Source organism: Anas platyrhynchos, chromosome 1 (assembly GCF_047663525.1).
Source record: "Anas platyrhynchos isolate ZD024472 breed Pekin duck chromosome 1, IASCAAS_PekinDuck_T2T, whole genome shotgun sequence".
NCBI classification, from domain to species: Eukaryota; Metazoa; Chordata; class Aves; order Anseriformes; family Anatidae; genus Anas; species Anas platyrhynchos.
This window is the reverse complement of record NC_092587.1, coordinates 80,426,239-80,448,559: the sequence shown is the minus strand read 5'-3', so window position 1 is coordinate 80,448,559 and position 22,321 is coordinate 80,426,239. Positions and strand designations below refer to the sequence as shown.

At 44.0% G+C, this 22,321-nt stretch overlaps 2 protein-coding genes across 3 annotated transcripts in view; one reads left to right on the top strand and one right to left on the bottom strand.

Annotated features, from left to right (window-relative positions):
• Positions 1-1,085: 1,085 nt before the first annotated feature.
• C3AR1 (complement C3a receptor 1) lies at positions 1,086-4,911 on the top strand. The gene is made up of 2 exons (XM_027449859.3): positions 1,086-1,312; positions 3,126-4,911. Exon 2 carries the CDS (start codon positions 3,127-3,129, stop codon positions 4,528-4,530), a length of 1,404 nt encoding a protein of 467 aa, XP_027305660.3. The 5' UTR covers positions 1,086-1,312; position 3,126; the 3' UTR covers positions 4,531-4,911.
• Positions 4,912-5,886: 975 nt separating this feature from the next.
• FOXJ2 (forkhead box J2) overlaps positions 5,887-22,321 on the bottom strand; it is a 30,771-nt gene continuing 14,336 nt past the window's right edge. The window contains exons 2-11 of one of the 2 annotated variants that reach the window (XM_005012411.6): positions 20,000-20,352; positions 19,384-19,458; positions 17,375-17,443; positions 16,873-17,013; positions 16,344-16,539; positions 14,123-14,452; positions 13,628-13,726; positions 12,940-13,140; positions 12,065-12,163; positions 5,887-8,387 (exon numbers count right to left, since the gene is read on the bottom strand). In XM_005012411.6, coding sequence (XP_005012468.2) covers positions 8,299-8,387; positions 12,065-12,163; positions 12,940-13,140; positions 13,628-13,726; positions 14,123-14,452; positions 16,344-16,539; positions 16,873-17,013; positions 17,375-17,443; positions 19,384-19,458; positions 20,000-20,332 — 1,632 coding nt within the window. In that variant the 5' untranslated portion in view covers positions 20,333-20,352 and the 3' untranslated portion in view covers positions 5,887-8,298. Of the gene's footprint in view, positions 8,388-12,064; positions 12,164-12,939; positions 13,141-13,627; positions 13,727-14,122; positions 14,453-16,343; positions 16,543-16,872; positions 17,014-17,374; positions 17,444-19,383; positions 19,459-19,999; positions 20,353-22,321 lie in introns of both variants that reach the window. The other variant, XM_005012412.6, reaches the window with a different exon arrangement.

The window sequence follows — 22,321 nt, the reverse complement described above, 5'->3', positions numbered from 1 at the left end:
TTCTTTCAAGAGAGATTTTAACTGGAGCTAGCAAGTCATGCGCAAAGAAAAGGCATTGCATCCCATAGAAGCCAATGGGAATACACTCCTTTCAACAGGTCAATTCATTCAACTCTCAGATCGCTTTCTCAGGCTCTCAGGAGTCTCTCAGGAAAGATGGCAGCTGAGAATAAAAACAGCTAGAGAGCAATTGTCTTTGTGGGCTGCTGACAGCTCACCCATCTTTGGGGAAACAGCCCATTTCTGGCCTGCCTTCCTGTTTATGGTCATCTGGTCACTTTTTTTTTTTTTCTTTTTTTTCTTTTTTTTTTTTTTTTGAGTTTGAGTCAGTATTTTTGTGTTTCACGGAACAGATGTTGTGTAGCAGGAGCAGAACTCTCCACAATCCTCGTTCACTTTCCAGTTCAAAACCAGAATACTGAGACCAAATCTTTTATGTCTGATCTTTTATGTCTGGGCTTTGCCATTTCTGCTAACAGTCTCTTGATTTCCCATATCAGGTGTGTTGGAAAGGAACCCTATTGTTACACATTTGAAATGCTTTACCTTATCTTGTAGGGTGGACACATTTTGTGGTATCAGCATTTCAGCTAACCACTTCCAGCTTTTCATCAGTCAAGTTCCTTCTTTAACACACACACACAGATGCAAAAAAAAAAAATAATAATAATTATGTTTTTTTGAGTACAATGTTCTGTGTTTGGTGAACTAAACTGTCTCAAGCTGGGACAGAAGCTTACCTGGATTGATAAGAATCCAGAATGATAAGAAATGGAATTAGCTAGATGAATGTGTTGATCTGACAAAAGATGAAATGGCTATAAAAACCATAGCTCAAGACACCTAATGATATCATGGAGGTGGTTTTTGTTATTTATGATTTACATGAAGAAAAAGTCAGTGTTATGCCAATAGGCAAGACATGTGTTTTGCTATTGTGATCTTGTGTTGTTTTATGGAAACTATATAATAGAGAATGTGTCTGTGCTTATCACTCCCTAGCTTCCTGCTATTCTTTGACTTGGGACTTTTGACTTTTATTTTGACAGTGCTGAAAGGTTTTGTTGGTTTGGTTGGTTAGTTGGTTGGTTTGTTTTATTTTGCTATTTTACCAGCCAATTGCCTTCTAAAACTTCAAATATGAGTCGTAAGCATTTCCTTCAGGGTGGAAAGGGTAGTTTGCATATACACGTACACAGAGGAAAAAAGCAGTTCCTAAAATATTTTGAGAGTTTCTTTTCTTTTCAGTCACTTCAGAGACAGGACTGGTGGTTCTCTCTCCCTGACACACCAAAATAGCTGTTTCACTGGGGTAGGTACAGAATTATGCTTTCCTCTTCAGCTTGCAGTTTTTTACTCTTCACTTCTAAAAGCCTCTGTTCTCCCTCCAATTCCTGTTTCCATCTTCATAACCGCATGGTAGCCCTCTTAACACTCCTGAAAACATGCTGTGGACAGCATTACTGCCTGCAGCATTCCTTGATTCCCTACCTTCTTCACACCATCTTCTGTATCTATACGGGGGGCAGCCGGATTCAGCTCTTGCAGCACTTTTCTCCACTTGTTCTTGGTAAAGTTGCTTCTGCATATAACAACAACATCACAGGAAACTGAACAAACTTGTTAGAATTTTAAGTTAATACTCCAGTTGCCTTCTAGCAACTTATTTCATAGCTTTCTTCATGGGTCACCCTGACCTAAGCCTGTGAGCAATTGTTAAAAAAAAGATAAATTACAATGTCTGTTGCAAATATCTCATTTTCTTTGTGGTGAAAGTTTGAACACTTGTGCATCACTCCACATTTAGACTACATGTTATGCAAGAAAGAATTTGATTATTTAGATCTTTTAATAATATTGTAGATTTAGTCCTGCACACAACAATCCCTGACTGGCATCTAAGTACTCGCGTGGAGGTTTAAGTAGAACTGGTCTTAGCTGTCTTATTCATGCCTCCCCTGTTGCTTCCACAGGCTGTATTCAGCTCGTGCCTCTGCAGTTTCCTTGCCTTCTTGTAATGCTTTTAGGGACCATACAGCAACAACACTGCCTTCATTGATTTGGCAAGGGTTTAGTTAACAAGGATTTTATAACCAGTTCTGTTAATGCCTACAGGATAAGTATCAGGCTTTCTCTCTCAGACCTATCTTGTCTTTTCTATATTTCTTCACTTTTCCTTCTTAATTTACTAGTATCTAAGTCCAAGAATGATTGAATAATTAGTATTTCCATGCCACTTTTCATAGTTTTAAAAACACACTGAATTGTATTATGGCTCAGTTTCATTGTCATGCAGTAAGACAGTTTTTCTTATGCCTAATGGGCTCGAGAACATTACTATTGTTCTGTATTTTAATTTGTCTTTCTATAACTAAATTTCTGTCATTCTTAAACCATTAATTTCTTGTCTTTCTGCTCATCAAGACTACCTTTTCAAGGATCTGGCCAAGAGCTCAGAACACAGATACATAGGCTAGAAAAGCAAGAAGGAAGTGCTTTACTGAGACTTCCCTAAAAAATATCCTTTAGCAAGCACTGTTGCTGTCCTGTCTGTTCTATTTATGATGTCAGGAAAGTAGAACAGGGGTCTTTCATTAGAACAAACGTTGCTTTCTCAACCTAAACATATTTCACTGGTTATGCCAGGAAAAGAAACTGTTCATTTTAAAAAGAAAAGGAGAAAAGGAACTAAAGTTCTTTCTGGAACTTAAAAAGGAACTTACATGACTTTCTGAAGAAGAAAACTGTGCAAAGCTGGAAGTCAGTCAGGAAAGACACCTGGTGATTGTGTGGGCATGTAAGTAAAGTGAGAGCTCCATTTTAGAATGGAGAGTAAAAAGACGTGGACTGAAATCAAGAAGGGTGACAGAAGTAGAACCTAAGTACATATACAAAATCCCTGTTTGAATAGTGCAACCTACATAGCCTAGCTACCATGAGAATGATGAAGCTGTAGAATGGTCAGATTAGTAGAAGCAAGTCTTTAGCACAAACTAGTACAGACTGATGCCTTTGTATCCAGCCAGCTTGGTACTGTTTCCTCAGAGATACTTCAGTACAGATTAAAAAAAAAAAAGGGGGAGTATGAATTGCCTACTAATTTGCTTTCTGTTTTATAACTACAGAATGCCTCCACTCCTGATTAATAGCAGTTCACATGAACAGGCTGCTGTACATTATGCACCAGAAACCATTGGCTCCCTTGCTATCTTCATCCTCGTTTTCATCATAGGTATCCCAGGCAATGGGTTGGTTATCTGGGTAGCTGGTCTGAAAATGAAAAGGTCTGTGAACATTGTCTGGTTCCTAAACCTTGCTGTGGCTGACTTTGTGTGCTGCTTATCTTTGCCATTCTACATTGTTCACTTATTCCTCCATGAACACTGGCGATACGGTTGGTTCCTCTGCAAAATCATTCCATCAATCATAATCTTCACCATGTTTGCTAGTGTTTTTCTACTCACGGCAATCAGCATTGACCGGTGCCTCCTTGTGATGAAACCTGTCTGGTGTCAAAATCATCGAACAGTGAAATTTGTATCACTTGCATGCAGTGGCATATGGATCCTGGCCCTCATTTTCTGCTGCCCTGTCTTCCACTACCGCGAGATTGTCAACAAAGATGGCAAAACTGAGTGTGGGTACAATTTTGGAGACAATGAAATGCTAGATTATATGGATGACAGTGATCTTATAACTAAGTTATTGGAAGAAAACTCACCTTTAGTACCGACTGTCATGTATGCTAGCACCGTCTTCACTCATCAGCCTGCTGACAATTATCCAGGTTTCCAGGCAAAGAGTATAACCACCAACAAAGACACAACCACGGCAGCTCACCTTTTTTATGCCCCTGTAGGTGTGCACTCCCTATTAACTTCCACTGCCTATCCTGACATCAGGCTATTGGGATCTGGTAGCGATCTACCTCACACTAACTTGTCTGTACCACCCGATGCTGACCTCCATTGGAATCTACTCGACTATCCTGATGTTTTGCTTGGTTTTGACAGTGACTACAGCGGTAACGACTCACTGGGAAATTTTGATGCGGGTGATTATCCTGTACCTTTCGCCTTAATGATAGTAACTAGGGCTATCTTCGGCTTCGTGCTCCCCTTTGTCGTGATGACAGTTTGCTACGCCCTTATTGCTTTCAGAATGCATGCGAGACAGTTTCATAAGCCACACGGCAAGATGCTGCGAACCATCACGCTTGTGGTAGCGGCATTCTTCATCTGTTGGGTTCCGTACCACGTAGTTGGGATTCTGTTCCTCGTAGCTACTCCTGAAACAGAACCGAGGTTACTGATCCTCTGGGATCACATCTCTACAGCACTTGCGTATGCCAACAGCTGCATAAACCCTCTGCTCTATGTTTTTGTGGGTCGGGACTTCAGGGCAAAGGCACGGCAAACAGTGCAAGGAGTGCTGGAAGGAGCCTTTACTGATGAACCGACACATTCAACCCCTATCTCCTTTGCCAAAAGCAAGACGTCAGCAGACAAGGATGTTAGCAGCACGGTCTAACACAGGACTTCACCAATGCAGAAAGAAAGAGCTCTGTAAATCAATTCTCTGCTTTTTTTTTGCTCCAACACATCTGATCAATCAATATACCTGCACACAGGGCACTGAGATGGTTCAGATCACATCAGCAAATGCCCTTTACATCCTGCTATAAAGAGATTGGAAGCTGGAAATACCAAGAGTAATAATCTCTGACAGATGACTGGTGAAAGAGGAGACCCAGAGTATTTTAAAGTTGAAAGCAGACTTGGTGAACAATCTGTGGTGGGATCACGTAGTTTAACATCTGAATTGCTAGATACGGAACTCATCAGTTATTTGCATGTGTCTATTATAGATGTTGTGCATCTCCTGTCTCTGATAAAATGCAGATGAAATCAACGCTGGTGTCTTTCCTTGGAATCCACCATCTCACCTTTCCTCTCATTTGACTATACTGGGGCCTGGGAGGCTTTTTTCTTTAGATAAACCTAGAGGGAAGCACTAAATTTTCTTACAGCAGTACATCGGAACTTGCCCCAGTGAGCTGCATTTAACAGACTTCCATGCCCTGGTAGATGACCAAGATATCTCTTTATCCCAACAAATACATCACTGTACATTAGTAACTGGCCCAGTTCACAACATATAACTATGTTCATTAGCATGCACTCACTCACTGTCTCCCCAGCAGTCACTCCACCGACAGTCCCCAACTTTCCTTTTTGGAGGTGGCCTGAAACAACCCAAATGTCCACGTTGCATTTTAAGATACCACAAGCAGAATTTGAGCAGCTGCCTTCACTGATGAACCAGATTGGATGGCTGCTGGACAATCACGCAGTTGGGAAAACTTTGTAATTGAGAAGTGATAACCTCTAGTCTGACTCCCAGGAAGGTGGAGAACTAGCCTCTTTCAGCTCGGTCATGTCCTGCTCTCTAGCAGAGAGATGTGCTTGTGTCTTTATTGTACAGGAGGATAAAAATTGCTTCCTATCAGGCTTTTTAGGGGTGTTCCCCAGGCTTGAATGTTCCCTGTTCCTTATTAAGCTTTGGTTTAAGGAGTAAGGTCAACAAGTGCCATGACAAACAACTAAGCCATGGTACAGTTTTCACTGCCTTTCTGGAAAACGTGTGAGTTGAAAGACTCACTGATCTCAGTTTTGGGAAGACAGACAGCTACAGGGACTTCCTAGTCTTTCTCTTGCAACCTAAGCTTCTTAGGTTGTCAGTGTACGTGCAGGTGCAAGCTGTTAAGTCAGAATTTGGGTGTGGACATGGCTATTTCCAAGGTAACTGGTAACAAGGTAACTGGTAATTTTCCAAGCCCACTTGTCAGGCACCGCCACAAGAAACTCAATACCAGCACCAAAACAGTTAAACCATAAACATTCACTTTTTCTTTTTATTAAGAAAGCATGCACAAAAATAAACTTGTGAGACCACACCCCTCTCTCCCTGACCATCGAGCAAAAACACCATGGGCCAGCCTGCAGCGCCGAGCTGCGTGTAGCCGACCCGATGCCTTCCCACACTCCACACTCCAACAACGCACATTTATTTCAGGGACAGAGGAATGAGGCTAATTTGCACACTGACCGGCACATATTTACATATGCAAATGAAGAGCGATTGAATATGCAAATGAGGCAAATATGCAAATGAGGAGCACTTGGATATGCAGAAGGAGCCATCTTTCTTGTTTTTGTTTTTGTTTTTTTTTTTCTTCTGGTGGTTTCAGGTATCCACAGGGCCGGCTCTCAGTAACATCCTCTGCAAAGCACTAACTGGCACCAACAAGGGGCTGTCTCTGGTGCCACGTTCCACAGAAAACCAATCACACATGCTTCCAAGTCGTGCCATTCCCATCCCGAGGCAGCAGAGATAACAGCTGACTCCATGCTGAAGTTGGTTCTGGAATTCCTCATTTCTCTTGGAAACACTCAATGATGAACTCCCCCCACACACACACTTAAAAAAAGAAAAAAAAAAAAAGAAAAAAGTCCCATCCCCCCCTCCCCAATACAATGAGACTCTGTCCACTTCCCTGACAAAGATCCAATTGGTTCATCCCTACAGCAAATTTAAAAAGCAATGTCAGTTCCCCACCTTCCTTCAGTCAGAGTAGAGGTTATGACCTCCTCTGCCCCAGGTACGTCAAGCCGCCATGGTATTTTGTGTGTCTTGTTCCCTTCACTGGTAAACAGGGAATAAAGTCTGGGGGGAGGCTTTATAAAACATGTAAAGGAAACAAAAGGTTTGACAGAACAGAGCCATACCAGAAAAAAAGGGGAACAAAGGACACAGTTTAGGAGAGGAGACATCTCAACACTCACTCCTGCTCCTGCACCTTTTCTGCCTTCCTGATTTGCTAGTGCCAACAGAGCCCATCAACTGGGATTTGTGCTCTACTCTGTCATCTATCTCCCCAGCTGAACTGCAAGGGTTTGACCCACCCTCCTCATTTTACACTATACTATACTCTGGCTGTTCAGTTTAAAAATCTGCCCCACTTCGTCCTCTCTTCTAATGCATCTCTTACAAAAATCACTTGTAAGGGCCTCCCACTTACTCGACCAGAGGGTTCGAGCCCCTTGACCAGAAGTCGCCTAATTCACCTCTGTTCTGAGCAGCAGCTTCCTCTTCCCACCATTTGCCTGTTCACAAAGTGGAACCACTGACTAAGAATTACACCTATGCAGCAAGACACCCATCATTATCATTTTCAAGCCACAGGCAAGGACAGTCTCCAAAAAAGTGCAAGGGGGAGAGGGCCAAATAACAACTGAACAAACTGAAAAAAATACTGATAGCGAGAAAATTTTTGGATTTGTATATGCAAGTGAGAGTCTCACTGCGTATTTGGAAGAAAGGCTTGAAGGGGTGGTTGTGGGGGGTGAAATTAAAAGCTTTGGGGAACAGACTTTGCTGCATCGCGACACCCCCGACTGCTCCTTTTACCTGATGGGTATGCAGACTTCACCTCCCTGGAGGCTGCAAAAGGCAGTGTAGAAAACAGGTCAGGATTCCCCCAAAATCGCTCTTGGTCCTCACAGATGGCACTGCATTCTGAAACCTACATCTGCTACATCCTCATTTCTCCAAACTCAGGTCTTCCCTCACAGCTCAGCTCTGTTCTCCCTACTTCAGAGGTCTTTGTACTTGGGCTATCTCCTGCTTCTCTTGCTTTTCCTGCGGGTGCGAGAAAGTTCACAGAGCTAAGATCACCCCTCCAGTGTCCCTTTAGCCCCCAACCTTTACAACATTTAAGAAACAACAGAACTACAGGCTCCGAGGGTCCACTAGACTCTCTCACTCCGGTAGCCAATATGACAGATTCACTGGCCACCTTGAAGGGAAAGAGGGATTGTTAAACGCAAAATGATGGAGGCAGAGAAAGATGCACTCGAGGATTCAACCTTGCGAGGTCTTTTCGTGGCACCAAGGAACCATCTTTCTGCCCTCCACAGGGCACCACGCAACATGAAAGAGTCAATCTGATGCGTCCGAGGCCACCAGAGGAGGGGAAGGGCTGTGCTCAATTATTGATAATAACAATAATAATAATAATAATAATAAACAAAAGAAGAAAAAGAAGATAAAACAGGACGCAAGGAAGGATTATCTTCGGCAGCATCTTGCGGTGGCTTCTCTGGCGGAGATAGAGAATATATATCTATATACAGGCAAGGTGGGGAGGCTGGGGAAGGTGGTGCAGCACCATTCACCCCGTGTCCCCCTCGCCTCCCGCGTCCTTCACAAAGGACGGGCTCTTCAGTCTGTAACTCGCTAAGTGATCAAGTCCCAGTCGAAATCATCGGGGATTTCCTCATTGGCACCTGGAGGAGGCCCTGGAGGCCGAGGGACCAGATGGTGAGCTGAGACAAAAAAAAAAAAAAAAAAAAAAAAAAAAAAAAGAGAGAGAGAGAGAAAGAACAGTTAGATGAAAAAAATGTTTTACTTTCATAGAAGCATCGTGGACTTCCTTCCAACAGTTTTAACAAGCAAGAACACTACTGGCATGAACTTCTTACCGTCAGACAGTACCTACTAATGTCTGTAGGTGGTGTGCTGTGACATTCTCCACAGCAGCTTCTATAGAGGTTCAGTTTCAGCTTCCTTAACTGTCCTCACAGCTGATTGCTGATAGAATACAAAGGACTCTGGCAACAAAAACTTCTCATGTAATTTTCCTTTGAGCAATTAACTGAAGGTGAGACTGGACTGTAAGATGATTTATGTGAGGTGAAATAAAATATTGATTTTTTTTTTTCCTTGAAATTCTAAACCCTGATAGAGCACTAACGGAGGGTCTCTTGCAGTCCAATCTCTCTCTACCCTCAGTGCTTCACCAGAGAAGCACTTTGTTTTGGGAGAAATGCATAGAGGGCTTGGGAAACGGTTCTTGCATTTGTGATATTATGAAGAGGCTACCAAGCTTGGTGGGGCCTGAAGACTACCACCCATTCCTACTCTTTCACGTAGGATCAAATGAGACTCTGAAATATAAAAAGGGACTTTACGTCCCTCAGAAAGACGTTGAAGTGATCAGAAGTGCAAGTAGCATTCTCCTCTATCTGCCCAGTTGGAGGCTGGAACCCAAGAAGGAGGAGATGAATGGACCAAGTGAGCAATTGGCTGCAAGGCTGGTGCCAAGCTCAAGGTCCTACAAGCTCAGAGGTACTTTTGAGAAACCAGGCACGCTGACACTGCATGAGGCACACCCGGCCAGGTGGGGCAACAACAGTGTTCTGGGCAGCAAGCTGGCTGGCCTTCTTAGCAGGGCTTTAAACTAGATGTGGTGGGGGAAAGGGAAATACTTCTGAGTGATGGAAGTGAACGTGGGAACACTGTCTCCTTAGGAAACAACAGGGAAATACTGGAGAACTGCCCCCAAGCAGTTAGGAAGGATTCCTCTGAAAATGCAATGAGATCAATAGCCCAGCTGAAGTGCTTCTACATCAATGCACACAGCGTGGGAAACAAGGAGGAGCTGGAAACAATGATGCAATTAGAAAAATATGACCTGATTGCTATCGTGGAATCATGGTGGGACAAATCACATAACTGGAACGCTGGAATAGAGTGCTATGAGCTTTTCAGAAGAGACAGGCAGGGAAGGAAGGGCAGGTGTGTTGCCCTCTATGTTAGGGAATGGATTGATTGTGAAGAGAAACCTCTGAGGAACAGCCATGGACAGGTTGACAGCTTGTGGGAGAGAGTTAAGGACCAGAACCTTGTGTTGGGGCCTACTACATGCTGCCTGATCAAGGGAAGCCTGCTGATGAGGCCTTCTTGCTTCAGCTACAAGAAGCATCGTGCTTGCACGCTCTCATCCTGGTGAGGGACTTCAACCACACAGATGTCTGCTGGAAGAGCTACACAGCAGGCTGTAAGCAGTCCAGGAGACTCCTAGAATGCATTAAGGACAACTTCCTGGTCCAGGTATTAGACAAACCAACCAGAGAAGAAGAGTTACTGGACTTGATGCTTACCAGTGCAGAATAATTCATTAAAGAAATTAAGACTGGGGGCGGTCTGGGCTGCTGTGACCACACCTTGGTTGAGTTTGTGATCTCAGGGAACATGGGCCTGGCAAAGAGCAAAGTCAGGACCCTGAACTTGCAAAGAGCAAACTTCCATCTATTTAGACCTAGTGGATGAGATCCCCGGAACGCCATCCTTAGGGACAAAGGAGCTGAAGAGAATTTATAATTTTCTAAGGATGTTTTTCTTAAGAGCACAGGAACTTTCCATCCCTCTGTCTAAGAAAGTGAGCAGGGAGGGCAGAAAACCAGGATGGTTGCATAAGGACCTGCTGGTTAAACAGGTTCAAGGAAGAAATGCACAGGCAGTGCCATGAGGCAGGGACATGTGGCCTGGGAAGAGTACTTTTGTTTCCCTGAACCCATAGATGGAAGCTGGTGGAGCAAAGTCCCACCCACTGTAAGTGAAGAGCAGGTTCGAGACCACCTGATGAAACTAAACAAGTACAAGTCTATGGGGCCTGATGTCATGCATTCCAGGGTCCTGAGGGAACTGGCTGATGTAGTTGTCAAGCCTCTCTCCATCATATTTGAAAAGTCCTGGCAGTCAGGTGAGAGGTCCCTGTTGACTGGAAAAAGGGAAACATCACTACCATTTTTAAAAAGGATAGAAAGGAGGACCTACGGAACTACAGAATAGTCAGCCTCACCTCTGTGCCTGACAAGATCATGGTAAAGCTCCTCCTGGAAGCAATGTCAAGGCACATGCAAAACAAAGAGGTGATCCAAGACAGCCCACATGGCTCCACCAAGGGTAAATTGTACCTGTCCAATCCGGTGGCCTTTTACGATGGAGTTACTGCATTAGTTGACAAAGGAACACTGACAAATGTCATCTACCTGGATTTCTGCAAGGCCTTTGACGTGGTCTTGCATGACATCCTGATCACCAAATTGGAGAGGTATGGATTTGACGGGTGGGCCATTCAGTGGATAAGAAGCTGGCTTGCAGGCTGCAATCCAGAGTGGTGGTCAATTGCTCTATGTCCAGGTAGAGGCTGGTGACGAGTGGTGTCCCTCAGGGGTCTGTCCTGGGACTGGTACTGTTGAGTTTCTTTATCAACATCATAGACAGTGGGATTGAGTGCACCCTCAGCAAGTTCAGAGATGACACCAAACTGACTGGTGCAGTCAGTACAACAGAGGGAAGGGATGCCTTCCAAAGGGGCCTGGACAAGCTTAAGAAGTGGGTCCATGTGAACCTAATGAGGTTCAACAAGTCCAAGTGCAAGGTGCTGCAAAACTGGGTCAGGGCAATTCCAGACATGAGCACAGTCTGGAAGAAGAACTCGTTGAGAGCAGCCCTGCAGAGAAGGATTTGGGAGTTCTGGTGGATGAAAGGCTTGACATGAGCCAGCAGTGCACACTTGTAGCCCAGAAGGCCAACTGCATCCTGCGCTGCATCAACAAAGGAGTTGCCAACAGGTTGAGGGAGGTGATAGTCCCCCTCTGCTCTGCCCTTCTGAGGTCACACTTGAAGTACTGAGTCCAGTTTGGGGCCCCCAGCACAAGAAAGACGTGGATCTGTTAGAGCAGGTCCAGAGGACGGCTACAAAGATGATCAAGGAGCTGGAGTACCTCTCCTATGAAGAAAGGCTGAGAGAGCTGGGGGTGTTCTGCCTGGAGAAGAGAAGGTTCTGGGGTGACTCCATCTTTCATAAAAAAGATGGAGAGCGACTCCTTGCTCAATCAGATAATGACAGGACAAGGGGGAATGATTTTAAACTAAAATAGGGGAGATTTACATGAGAGGTTAACAGGAAATTCTTCACTCAGAGGGTGGTGAGGCACTGGAGCAGGTTGCCCAGAGAAGCTGTGGATGCCCCATCCCTGGAGGTGTTCAAGGCCAGGCTGGATGAGGCCCTGGGCAACCTGATCTAGCGGGTGGCATCCCTGCCCATGTAAGGGAGGTTGGAACTGAATGTTCTTTGAGGTCCTTTCCAACCCAAGCTGTTCTGTGATTTCTCTGTTTTTTCCATGTATAAATATGCCTTAACATTGCCTCTTACCTGGTCGATTATATCCTGGAGAGTCCTGGGTGGAAATCTGGTACATAGGAGATGGCCCGGAGAAGAGATGGGGAGGCTGGGGCTGACCATAGGAGTTCACTGTGGAATGAAGTAAAGCAAACTATTAATGTTCTGGTCAGCTGTCTTGGTCCTGACTGGGTTGCAGCTCAGCCATAAAGCAACCCATTCAAACCTATGGGATACTGAGAAGTTGTTCAGTCGCTGGGTCCTAACCACAAGCTATAGCTTGGTCAAGGATCTCGTTTCTTGGCACCTGCAGGAGTTTATCTTATTAGTAAAGATTTTGTTTCCCATCAAAAAACGTCAGAAGATGACTCAATATTATTATTATTATTATTTTTTTTTTAAATTTGAACTCATTTAGTTCAGTACTAGGCAACACACACCATCACAGTTGTACCAAGACCATGTTACCCTCCGCACTCAGCCCAGAGAGCACCCTCTTACTTTTTGTCAGGTCATTCCTTCTCCAAAGTGGGAGCAAAAACTTTCTGTTTTACAGCTCCTGTCATCCAGAACAACAAACTCTCAATCTTACCATTACCAAACCAAAACAAATAAAACAAACAAGAACCTCTCCTTCTCTTTTTCCAGGTTAACCTTCTAAATGTATTTCTGTCTGGACAGGTAGTCTGTCAGCAGTATGCATCACATAATAATGGTGTGTCTAGGCCATAAACATTGGACATCCTAATTCTTTAAAGTCAGAGGAGACTGAGATGGTGTGGACAGCTCCTGACAGCCCAGCATTGAACTGCTTGGTGCTACACTGACTAGCAAGGCGGTAAGTAATTTAGGATATACAGAGAACTGCACCTTCATTAACATGGCATTTCAGTTTCCCTCCCAGTTACCTTGGTTCATGGATTGCTCCTGTTTGCCACTGTTCAGGGCACAAGAATCAGAGATTCGAGGGGGCTGCTGCGGGCCGACCAGATGAGGGAGCTGACCAGTCTGGGTAAGGAAGTGATTAAGGGAGTCGCAGAGGTTGGCAATATGGTGTTGATCCAGCGTCCAGTTCTTCCGCTCAGCCTGGCGCAGACTCTCCATCAGCTCTGCAGAGTACAAGAACGGCATCAAAGACAGCACTAACACCGCAGTCTTCCCTGTAAAGAGTTTTTGTTTTCCAGCTCTAAATCTCACCTTCCCCCCACAGACCCAACTTCATCACTTTTAATCGGTCACTGGACACTTAGAGAGCTCCATTTTAAAGGTATTGTCTCACTGACTCAGGTAAGGGAGGGAGGGAGGAGCAGAAGGGAAAAAATCTTGGTTAGGTTTCTGACATCTATAAATTAATACCTCCTGCCCAAAATTTCTACAGCATTCAAGTGCTTTAGGGTCTTAATAGAACCCATGATATAGGACAACTCATTTTTCAAATAGAAGAGTTGAGTCACTGAGAAACCAACAAACTTGACAAATCTAAACTGGGTTAAAAAAAAAAACAAAACACCAATCTGTACACAGCACTCCTAAATTTTATAGATTACAGTCCCTAGTCACTAAGTGACTAGACTGTGTCACTAGACCAACACTGACCTGAGAATTGGGAGTGCTCAATGCTAGACCAGTTCAGCCGGTTTACCATCTTGAAGCTTTCCTTCAGGGAATCAATGTTGGAGCACCAATCAGGAAATGCTGGAATTAAACGGGTAAGAAATTATTCCAGTGCAGAATACCCTTCCCCTCTATCCCTTGATAAAAAATGACTGTTCACTCTTCACCAAGGATTCTAATGCTATAGTAGCTAGAAAAAAATTTTCTCTTGGAAGACCAGGTGTGATGTTTCCCTTTTCATTTAGCCCGACTTTATACTGCATCCCTAAACAGAATCCCAAACCCAGCGTGACTGGATCCCTCTTTCCTTCATTAAGAAGGCAATTTCCCTTTCAGATTTCAATCATAACCGTTTTCACCCTTTTTCTTCTCACTCTGCAGGTACCACTCAGGGAAAGTTCCCTTGTGGGATTTCTGTCTGAGGGCTCCCCATTGCTCCAGTTTCCCCAGCTGTTCTTTCCATCAACCCTGACTTACCAAAGCCAGCATTGTTGATTGAAGCCTGTGACTGCTGCTGCTGCTGGTGCTGATGCGGCTGCTGCTGTGGGTGGGAGTGTGGGTGATGTTGTTGATGCTGGTGGTAGCCTCCATGCTGCATTGGAGGAGGGTGCATGGACATCACTGGTGGAGGGACATAACTTTCACCACCCTGCTGCTTTCCCCCTTGGGACGGGCAACCGTCTGGGGTTGGAGTGTGGAGTGGGGGAGCAGCACCCACTGCTGAGGGACCCTGCTGCTGCTGCTGCTGCTGGTACATGTAGTAGTTGTGGTTGGAGGGTTGCATGTCACCAAGGAGAGAAGAGAAACCTGTGCGGTGAAAGAGGAGGGAGCTTTAAGAGCTGTCTGAATCAGACCTCTGATTAAATTATCCATCTCTAATTTCACACTGCTCATCCTGCTATTTATGAAGCTTTTGGAATGCCCTCTGGAGGCTGCCAACAATTAGCACCTTTATAGTTATGTTCTCACTGTGCTCCAGGTCCTGTTCAGAACAAAAGGCTCTACAAGAAAGCCCCAGCAGAAGTTAACCTTTTAGTACAGTGTTAGGCACTTAAACTCCTCCTTGGATTTTTCCTATATATACACCAAGTAACATGGGCTTTCTGGAAATTTCATGCCCATGTTGCTTTCCTAGAAATGACCACAAGCAAACTTAAACAACAAAACATTTACAAAATAAAGTTGGTAAATCTGATTTGCTGGTTCCAAAAGCTCCCTTCAGCTCCTATCCTACAAGCAGCATGGTCTGGAACCTTCACAGTTTTCCTCACACAGACCATTAAAAGTCACACATCCTACTGCTTTTATACACAGAGCACATGTCAGGGCTCCTTTATTATGGATTCTATGAAATTGATTTTATTACTTTAATTCCTCCCAATTCATTGGGCATGTCGCTTCTATCCTCTTCCATTTCAGACATAATCTACGTGCAAAAGCATCAGGTGTTCTCCACACTTCCCCACATCAGGAGCTCCTGCTGCCTCTTATGTCTACTTCCCCAGTTCATTGTCCCCTTACATCTTGGACTTCTGAGAACAGTCACAGTGAAAGGCCACTAACCTGAGCTATCCATTCCTTACTTGACCACCTGCAAGCAAGCCTCAGTTTTTCACTAGACCCAGAATCAACCCTTAGACCACCCTACTAATTGTAATGGAACAAAAGGGTCAATATTAACATCTTAACTCTAAAATTGCCAGCACGATTTCCTCAAAAACTGCAACTTTTCCTAGACTATCTTATAGCTGAAGAACTGAGAAACAGACCACTGCTGAACTTTCACAAAGGTACACAAGTGAGTCAAGGTTCTTCTCTGCATTTTTCTATCTTTCTCATTGTACAACATCTTATACAACAGAGTACTACCAGTAATCTCAAGTGCCAGCATGATGAAAGTAATAAATGTAATAGCTTGTTATTTTACTGAAGCTACAAGTTTCAAGAGGCTCCTCCTGAAAGTGGCAGAGTAGCAAACCCTGCCTGCGCTGTATAACAGTTGACAGCATAGGTGAAATGCTCATCTAATTGTATATTCCTTCCTGCTAGTATTTAGAAGAACGTTTAAGGATATGGACAGCAAGTGGAGACTTTCCTGAAGTGTTTTCTGCAGAAACACAGGTCTCATCTCATCCCTACAGCGATTCTGCCCTCTGGTGGCTGGTTCCTCAGTCACAGAAATGTGAGCTATGAATGGAGTTACAGGCTCTTCCTTCCCCACAAAGCTCAATTCTCCAAGGTCTCGTACAAATTCTGCTTTTAAAAGATCTTCACAGTGACGACCTTCCATTCTCTTTTGAGGGAAATTCCACTGCCTAAATGCAACAACCCCCTCCTTCTTACAGTTTCTAGCTTGTCAGACTGTGAATACTTCTCAGACACACTTTTCTTCGGGACTTCATTTTTCTACGCTTCTACCATTTTAGCATTTGCTTTTCTATCAACACAAGGTATTTTTAAATCATAATCCTTTTTATTCTGAGTGAATGAGTGGGGAGCAATAGAGAAGGGGCAGGCAGATTTCTTATCTGCTCCTGGCAGAGCTAATTACAAACCAAGAACTAATTGCCAAAGAAGGAAAGTCTGTTTGCACAGGCTTCTAAAAGAAGAAAGACCTGAAAGCGTAAGGATAGATCAGCGAACAAGGACTGTGTAGGCAGGTACCTGCCCACCCCATGTGTCACATATTGTTACTCACCGTGCTGAGAGGAAGATGATTTCTCCAGCATGGATTTGTAGAGGTTTCGGAAGGACCAGCTAAGATCCTGGAAATTGATCTCAGAGTAGGAGAACTTGAAGTCATGGTTGGCACTGTACAGCGGGGGTGGCACGTCGGCCCCTTCACGGCCCTGCCCCCCTGCTACAGTAGAGGCAACATCCACAGGTCCTGCAGCCTGCTGAAAGGACCACACACAACAGAAATAAGGCCTTGGCTTTATACTAGGTTTTGTAACTTCTGACAGGGATCCAAACACTACCTACAGGTAGAACACGCGCTGCTATCTCCTATCACTTAGCTCACCTCCCAGCAGACCATCCCAAAAGCCATTTTCCTTGACGGAAGTTAACCAACCACCCCCCATAGCACACTGGCTCCAATATCCAACCCGTTCTTAAATGTCACTTCCTCCTTATTTTCTGTCTGATTAACTTCTTCCCTTCCTTTTATTTTTCCCTCCCCACACACACACTTCTTTAAGGCTTCTGTCCTCTTCTCCACTGCTCACCTGACTGTAGTTGGCAATGGGGGCAGTGCTCTGGAGTGACAGCTGAGGGGTGGCCTCAGATGGCAAAGAGGCTTCTGTGCTGACTGGAACAGCACCTCGGGGGCTCTTGCTTGCCTCTTGCTCTGGGGAATCTTGTGGTATCTGTGGAGGGGGAAGAAGGAGAAAAGAAGCCCAAATCAAAAACAGATGGAGAAGTGAAACTGCAGATGGGAAGCCAGCTCCCCCCACTGTAGTTCATGGCTTAGAAAAGAGGAGGACTAGGCCTTAGTCACCAAAGAGACAGGATAAAGGACTTTAAGCATTATTAACTTAGCTACCAAACAGCAACAAGAGCCAATCAGCACAATATACATGTTAATTCATTCAGTTCTAGCTTTTGTTTCCCCAGTGTGCACGCTTTGCCCCCAAAATGACAGCATCATCTGGTGCTGGAAGGACTCCTTGGAACAAGAAGGGGGATTCCCCCTCCTGCTCCATGCTGTCAGGAAAAAGTAACACTCACGTCATCATCGGGAGGATGCCGCCTCTTGCGAGATATATCTGGACACGTATCTATTGTCCAATAAGAGCCCTGAAAAGAAGACCCAGTGGTGAATTACTGCAGTATTAAATCCGGGTGCTTCCTGCAGCAGGGATTTACTGCCTCAAAAAATGCCGCATTTACTAAACATTAGGACCACCTGGACCACCCTGAGTATCAGACAACCAAGGCCTGGGTGCTGGAAACAGAGGTTGCTCTCTTGCATCGTGTTGTACTGAACATTGCTACAGGTGGAAGGCAGGATGCTTTACGTTTCCATCACTTTGAGACATGACAACAAGAAGAGCAAAACATGTTTTAGACCCGAGACAGACCAACTCTTTTGGGCCTGCACACCCCCCCTCAGTACCTTCCTCACAGCGTGTTATTTTTTTATTGACTAATGAGGACCAACTCAGTGCTCAGACTGGGCAGAAAGAACGAGAAGGATCTCTTTTCCCATGCTTGTGAGATTTCACTTTAAGTACTGTGCCCTCTTGGGGGCCTCCCAGGCAAGACAGACACTGACATACAGGAATACATCCAACAGAGGAGCACCATGTTGGCTAGGGGACTAAAATACACCACGTACAAGCAGTTCACACAGACAGATCTGTTTAGGCTGGAGAAGAGAAGGTTAAGGAAATCTAACCACTGTCTTAAACTATGTGATGAAATTTTAAGATGACAAAACCCAAACTCTTTTCAGATATGCACAGAATAAGATGCAACAAACACAAGTTACATCAAGAAGAATTCCAATCAGATATAAATGATGGTGGTGCATTGCTTAAACAAGTGCCCATCAAAGGCCTGAACAACCCAATCGTGTCCTGTCTGATAAGCTGGGAGGGGGGGGGGGGAAGAGTGGTGTTTGACCTCCTGAGGTCCCTTTCAACCTGAAGTAGACTATAATTATGTCAGTTTGTTGTTTTCTGAAGCAGCATACACAGAACTCTAGGGTGTGATTTAACTCATTTTGACCTCCAGTTGAACCTGAATAATCAGTGACAAGCACAGGATCGGTTATCATTACAAACCCAGCCCAAAATGTCAATGAGCACCTTCAAACATGTACTCTGAAGTCAGGATGGGTTCCCTGGAATAAGCCATATAATCAATAGCATTTTGAGCAGTGGTCTCCAGAGACCTTACTTCAATTTTTAGATGCCAACTGAGCATCACCTAGTCCTTCAAATATAACCTGAAAAGGCCTGCACAAAGGCCTGGCAACTTTAGGATGCTGAGGGATGGAAGAAAGTTAAAATAAATCAATAAAATAAAAGCTTTCTGTCTAAATGCATAGTTTCTCATCCGCACCATCTTCTTCTGCTTGTTTTTTTTGTAAAAGTAACTATCTGCTTGTCATGTCTTGGTTTTGCTAGCAACTCTCCTTTACAATTGTTACACACTAACAGGACTTTATCAGCCTTTACTAACACAACCAACTAATAAATTCGTGACTGCTACTTTTAACTGGTTTCTACAGATCTGAACTACCTGATCATGACATTTTTTTCCCCCAATGCCAAATTGTCTGCAGTCTACGTAAGTAGTTCTGCTCTCACTTCCCTGGATCTTGCCTCCATGAAGCCTATGATGTCATGTCATAATCCTGCCATGCACCACCAGCCACTAAAATCTTTCGTAACAGAACAGGTTGGACCAGACCCACACTTAACAAATATAGATATATAAATATAGAAAAAGAAACAAAACTGAAAAAGTACACTTAACACTATTCCTTTTCCATTATCTTTAAAGTTAACAGAAGATCACAGATAAGAAAAAGTGCTAAAACTATTTAGGCCCTTTTACAGGTTCCCTTTAAGCAATTGCTTCTGTAGCCAAGCGCAGCAGTAAATCTTACTACTGCTTCCATTTCTGCCTGCACTTTAGGTTTCAAATTCCAGTCATGAGTTAGAAAGAGCAACCCCTGCTTATTCCTTGCAGTTTAAAATGTCTTGCCCAGGAGCGTGCAGATTTCTTACCTTCCCAGGATCATCCCTCGGTCGAGGCACTTTTCGAAAACACTTATTCAGAGAGAGGTTATGACGAATCGAGTTCTGAAGAGAAATTGAGAGATACAGGTAAGTGCTACAACAAAAACGTACAGCCTTCTGTGTATGCTCAGGTGTGGGTAGAGAAAACAGAAGGGAAGCGTATACTCAAAAGCCAAACCTCACTACATATACCCACCATGCAGCAGAACAGAAGCTTAGGAAAGGAGAGGAATAGAATAGGCTGAGTAACTGGGGCTGAACCACCTATACAAATACAAAAGGTACAGTGAAAATAGTATCAGCGTGATGCAGACACTGGCAGTAACGTGGGTTTTGTGGGTTCTTTTTGTTGGTGTTGTTTTTTTTTTGTGGTGATTTTCTTCCCTCTTTTCCCCAGGATTCTTTGTAAGGGCCACCACGTACATGCAACAAAAATCTGAGAAAAAAAATGGAACCTCCGTCTCTCTTCATTTCTTCCAAATGGTCAACTTAATTTCACATCCGTTTCTCTTCATTTTGCTCAGTAACCACATTTGGTACAGAACTAAGAAAATAACATCCATTTATTAGACGGAAAGGGTACTTTAGCTATGGAAGTCCTTACCTTCCAACCAATACCAGCATTTTTGTAGTAGGGAAAATTGTCACAGATCCAACGATAGATCTCACTGAGTGTCATCTTCTTGGCAGGCGACGAGTTGATTGCATACGTGATCAGAGTGGCATAGCTGTAACGTGGCTTCCCATCTTGATGCACTGCAGCCTCATCCTTACTCAGAGTAGCATTGGGATCAGTTGGTGAGCCTGGAGGACACTTTCGGGCAGCCCCTGGAGGCCCTGCTTGTGAGGAACCCCCTAGTTTTTCAATAGTAGCTCTTAAAGTAAGCTGTGGGAGCCAGTCAATGGAGGTGAGGCTGCTTTCCAGGTCAGAGGCCATGGTGCTGGAAGCAGGTGTATCTGTGAGAAGAACAAAAAGCACAATGAGAACTCCTGATACACAAACAAGGTAAACCATAACAACAGAAATATCCGTTTGCATTCCCCTTCTCTACTCCTTCCCCTATCGCAAAATACCTGAGTGAAGATCATCCGGCTTTGTACACGTTATTCAGACAGATATAATCATCCAAAAAGGCCTACCACTACGTCTCCAGGAGGACCATTCTTGCTAGGACAGCACTGATGATAATTTTGCTAGGACAGCCTTATCCAGAGCATCCCAACTGTTCTCAGGTAAAGAGCCAACATCTATTCAAAGGACAGGGACCCTCTTCAGCAGCTGCATCACATTCATTCCTTTACTACCTAAGTAATGTAACCTTGAGGCCTTCACCAAGATTAGCTGTAATACAGTAGGTTTGTCGTGTCATGTAAGAGGAGGATCGTGGCTAAAAGGGAATACTCACTCATTCACACCATATCCAAACCACAATGGATCTGATGATCTAATTAAGATCATCTGGAAAAGTCAGGACTGTGACTATCTTAATTTGGGGAGAAATTAATTTCTCTCTAAGGCCCACTCTGTCTTTTTGCATCAGGTGACATTATAATTAATCCTATTCCTTAGGGCTAGGATTACATATCTCATTTTAAAACACCAAGATCATGCATAATACTATATATAGATAATTACATCTACCATGTCGAGGTGGAACAGACTATATAAAGCTTGTAATAGTTAAAGCTTTGCCTACCATAACCCATTTTTCCTAAACATACATACAATTTTGATTGTATTAAATCTCGCTGAATTCACGAAATAACAAGCAAATATTTTGCCCAAATCTGAGACATGAGAAAAACTGACTTATCCGAGCTCACACTACGAGTTTGCCACAGGGCAGAAACATACTCGGGATCTTTCTTTTCATAAATATTACATATTCCCCCCCAACCCCCCCCAAAAAAAAAATTAAAACACACCTGTCCAACATGACTAGCACTTGTAGCCAGGGTTTCCTACTTAAATATTTTATAGGAATAAAATATTTAATAGCATAAACACGGATGAGCTTGTACACAGCACAAAAAGCTTATATACTGCCTTTTGAAGTAGTCAGGGCATCAGAAAGATCATTATTCTTACTTGCAATTAGAAGCATCATTATTTTTTGGACTGAGGTAGTTTCCATGGTCACAACCTGCACTGCTCTGCACTTAATCATTGAATAAAAATAAAAATAAAATTTTGAAGGGCTGCAAGTTCTGCATCTTTCATTTTGGAAATTAATCTCTGTGGAGAATTTGATGATACCACCCCGTATCTCGCTAGTACATACAAAAGTTAAATGCCTAAAGACATGCACACGCTTTTGTACATGCTCACGTAACAAATTAACTACATGCCTACATGTCAGAGAGCACAGACTAGCGTGAACACGCACTGCTTTGGAAAGATTCACCAGTCAACACCCCCCACACAAGTCCATCACTCATCTGAGCAGATCAGACGAGAAAGGGAGACGCACAAATAGATATTCATTCATTCGAGTATCTGAGTACTCATGCAGAGCATGATACAATACTCTGGTGGAGCATTACAGACGCTCATTCTAAAAATAGGCATTTTACAATAATGCAGTGGATGCACCCAGCGTTTTGACACAGAAGCTCTCCACTCTGCCCCAAAACCACGTGTGTTACACAGAATCACAGAGTGGTTAGGGCTGGAAGGGGCCTCTGGAGGCCACCTGGTCCAAGCCCCCTGCTCAAGCAGGGACACCCAGAGCACACTGCCCAGGATCACGTCCAGGTGGCCTTGGAAGATCTCCAAGGAGGGAGCCTCCACCACCTCTCTGGGCAACCTGTGCCAGTGCTCCATCACCTGCACAGTGGCAAAGTGTTTCCTGATGCTTAGAGGGAGCTTCCTGTGTTCCAGTTTGTGCTCTCTGCCTCGTATCCTGGCACTGGGCACCACTGAGAA

Excerpts from the sequence above, each read along its gene's own strand:
- C3AR1 (XM_027449859.3), top strand. The coding sequence starts at position 3,127 with ATGCCTCCACTCCTGATTAATAGCAGTTCACATGAACAGGCTGCTGTA.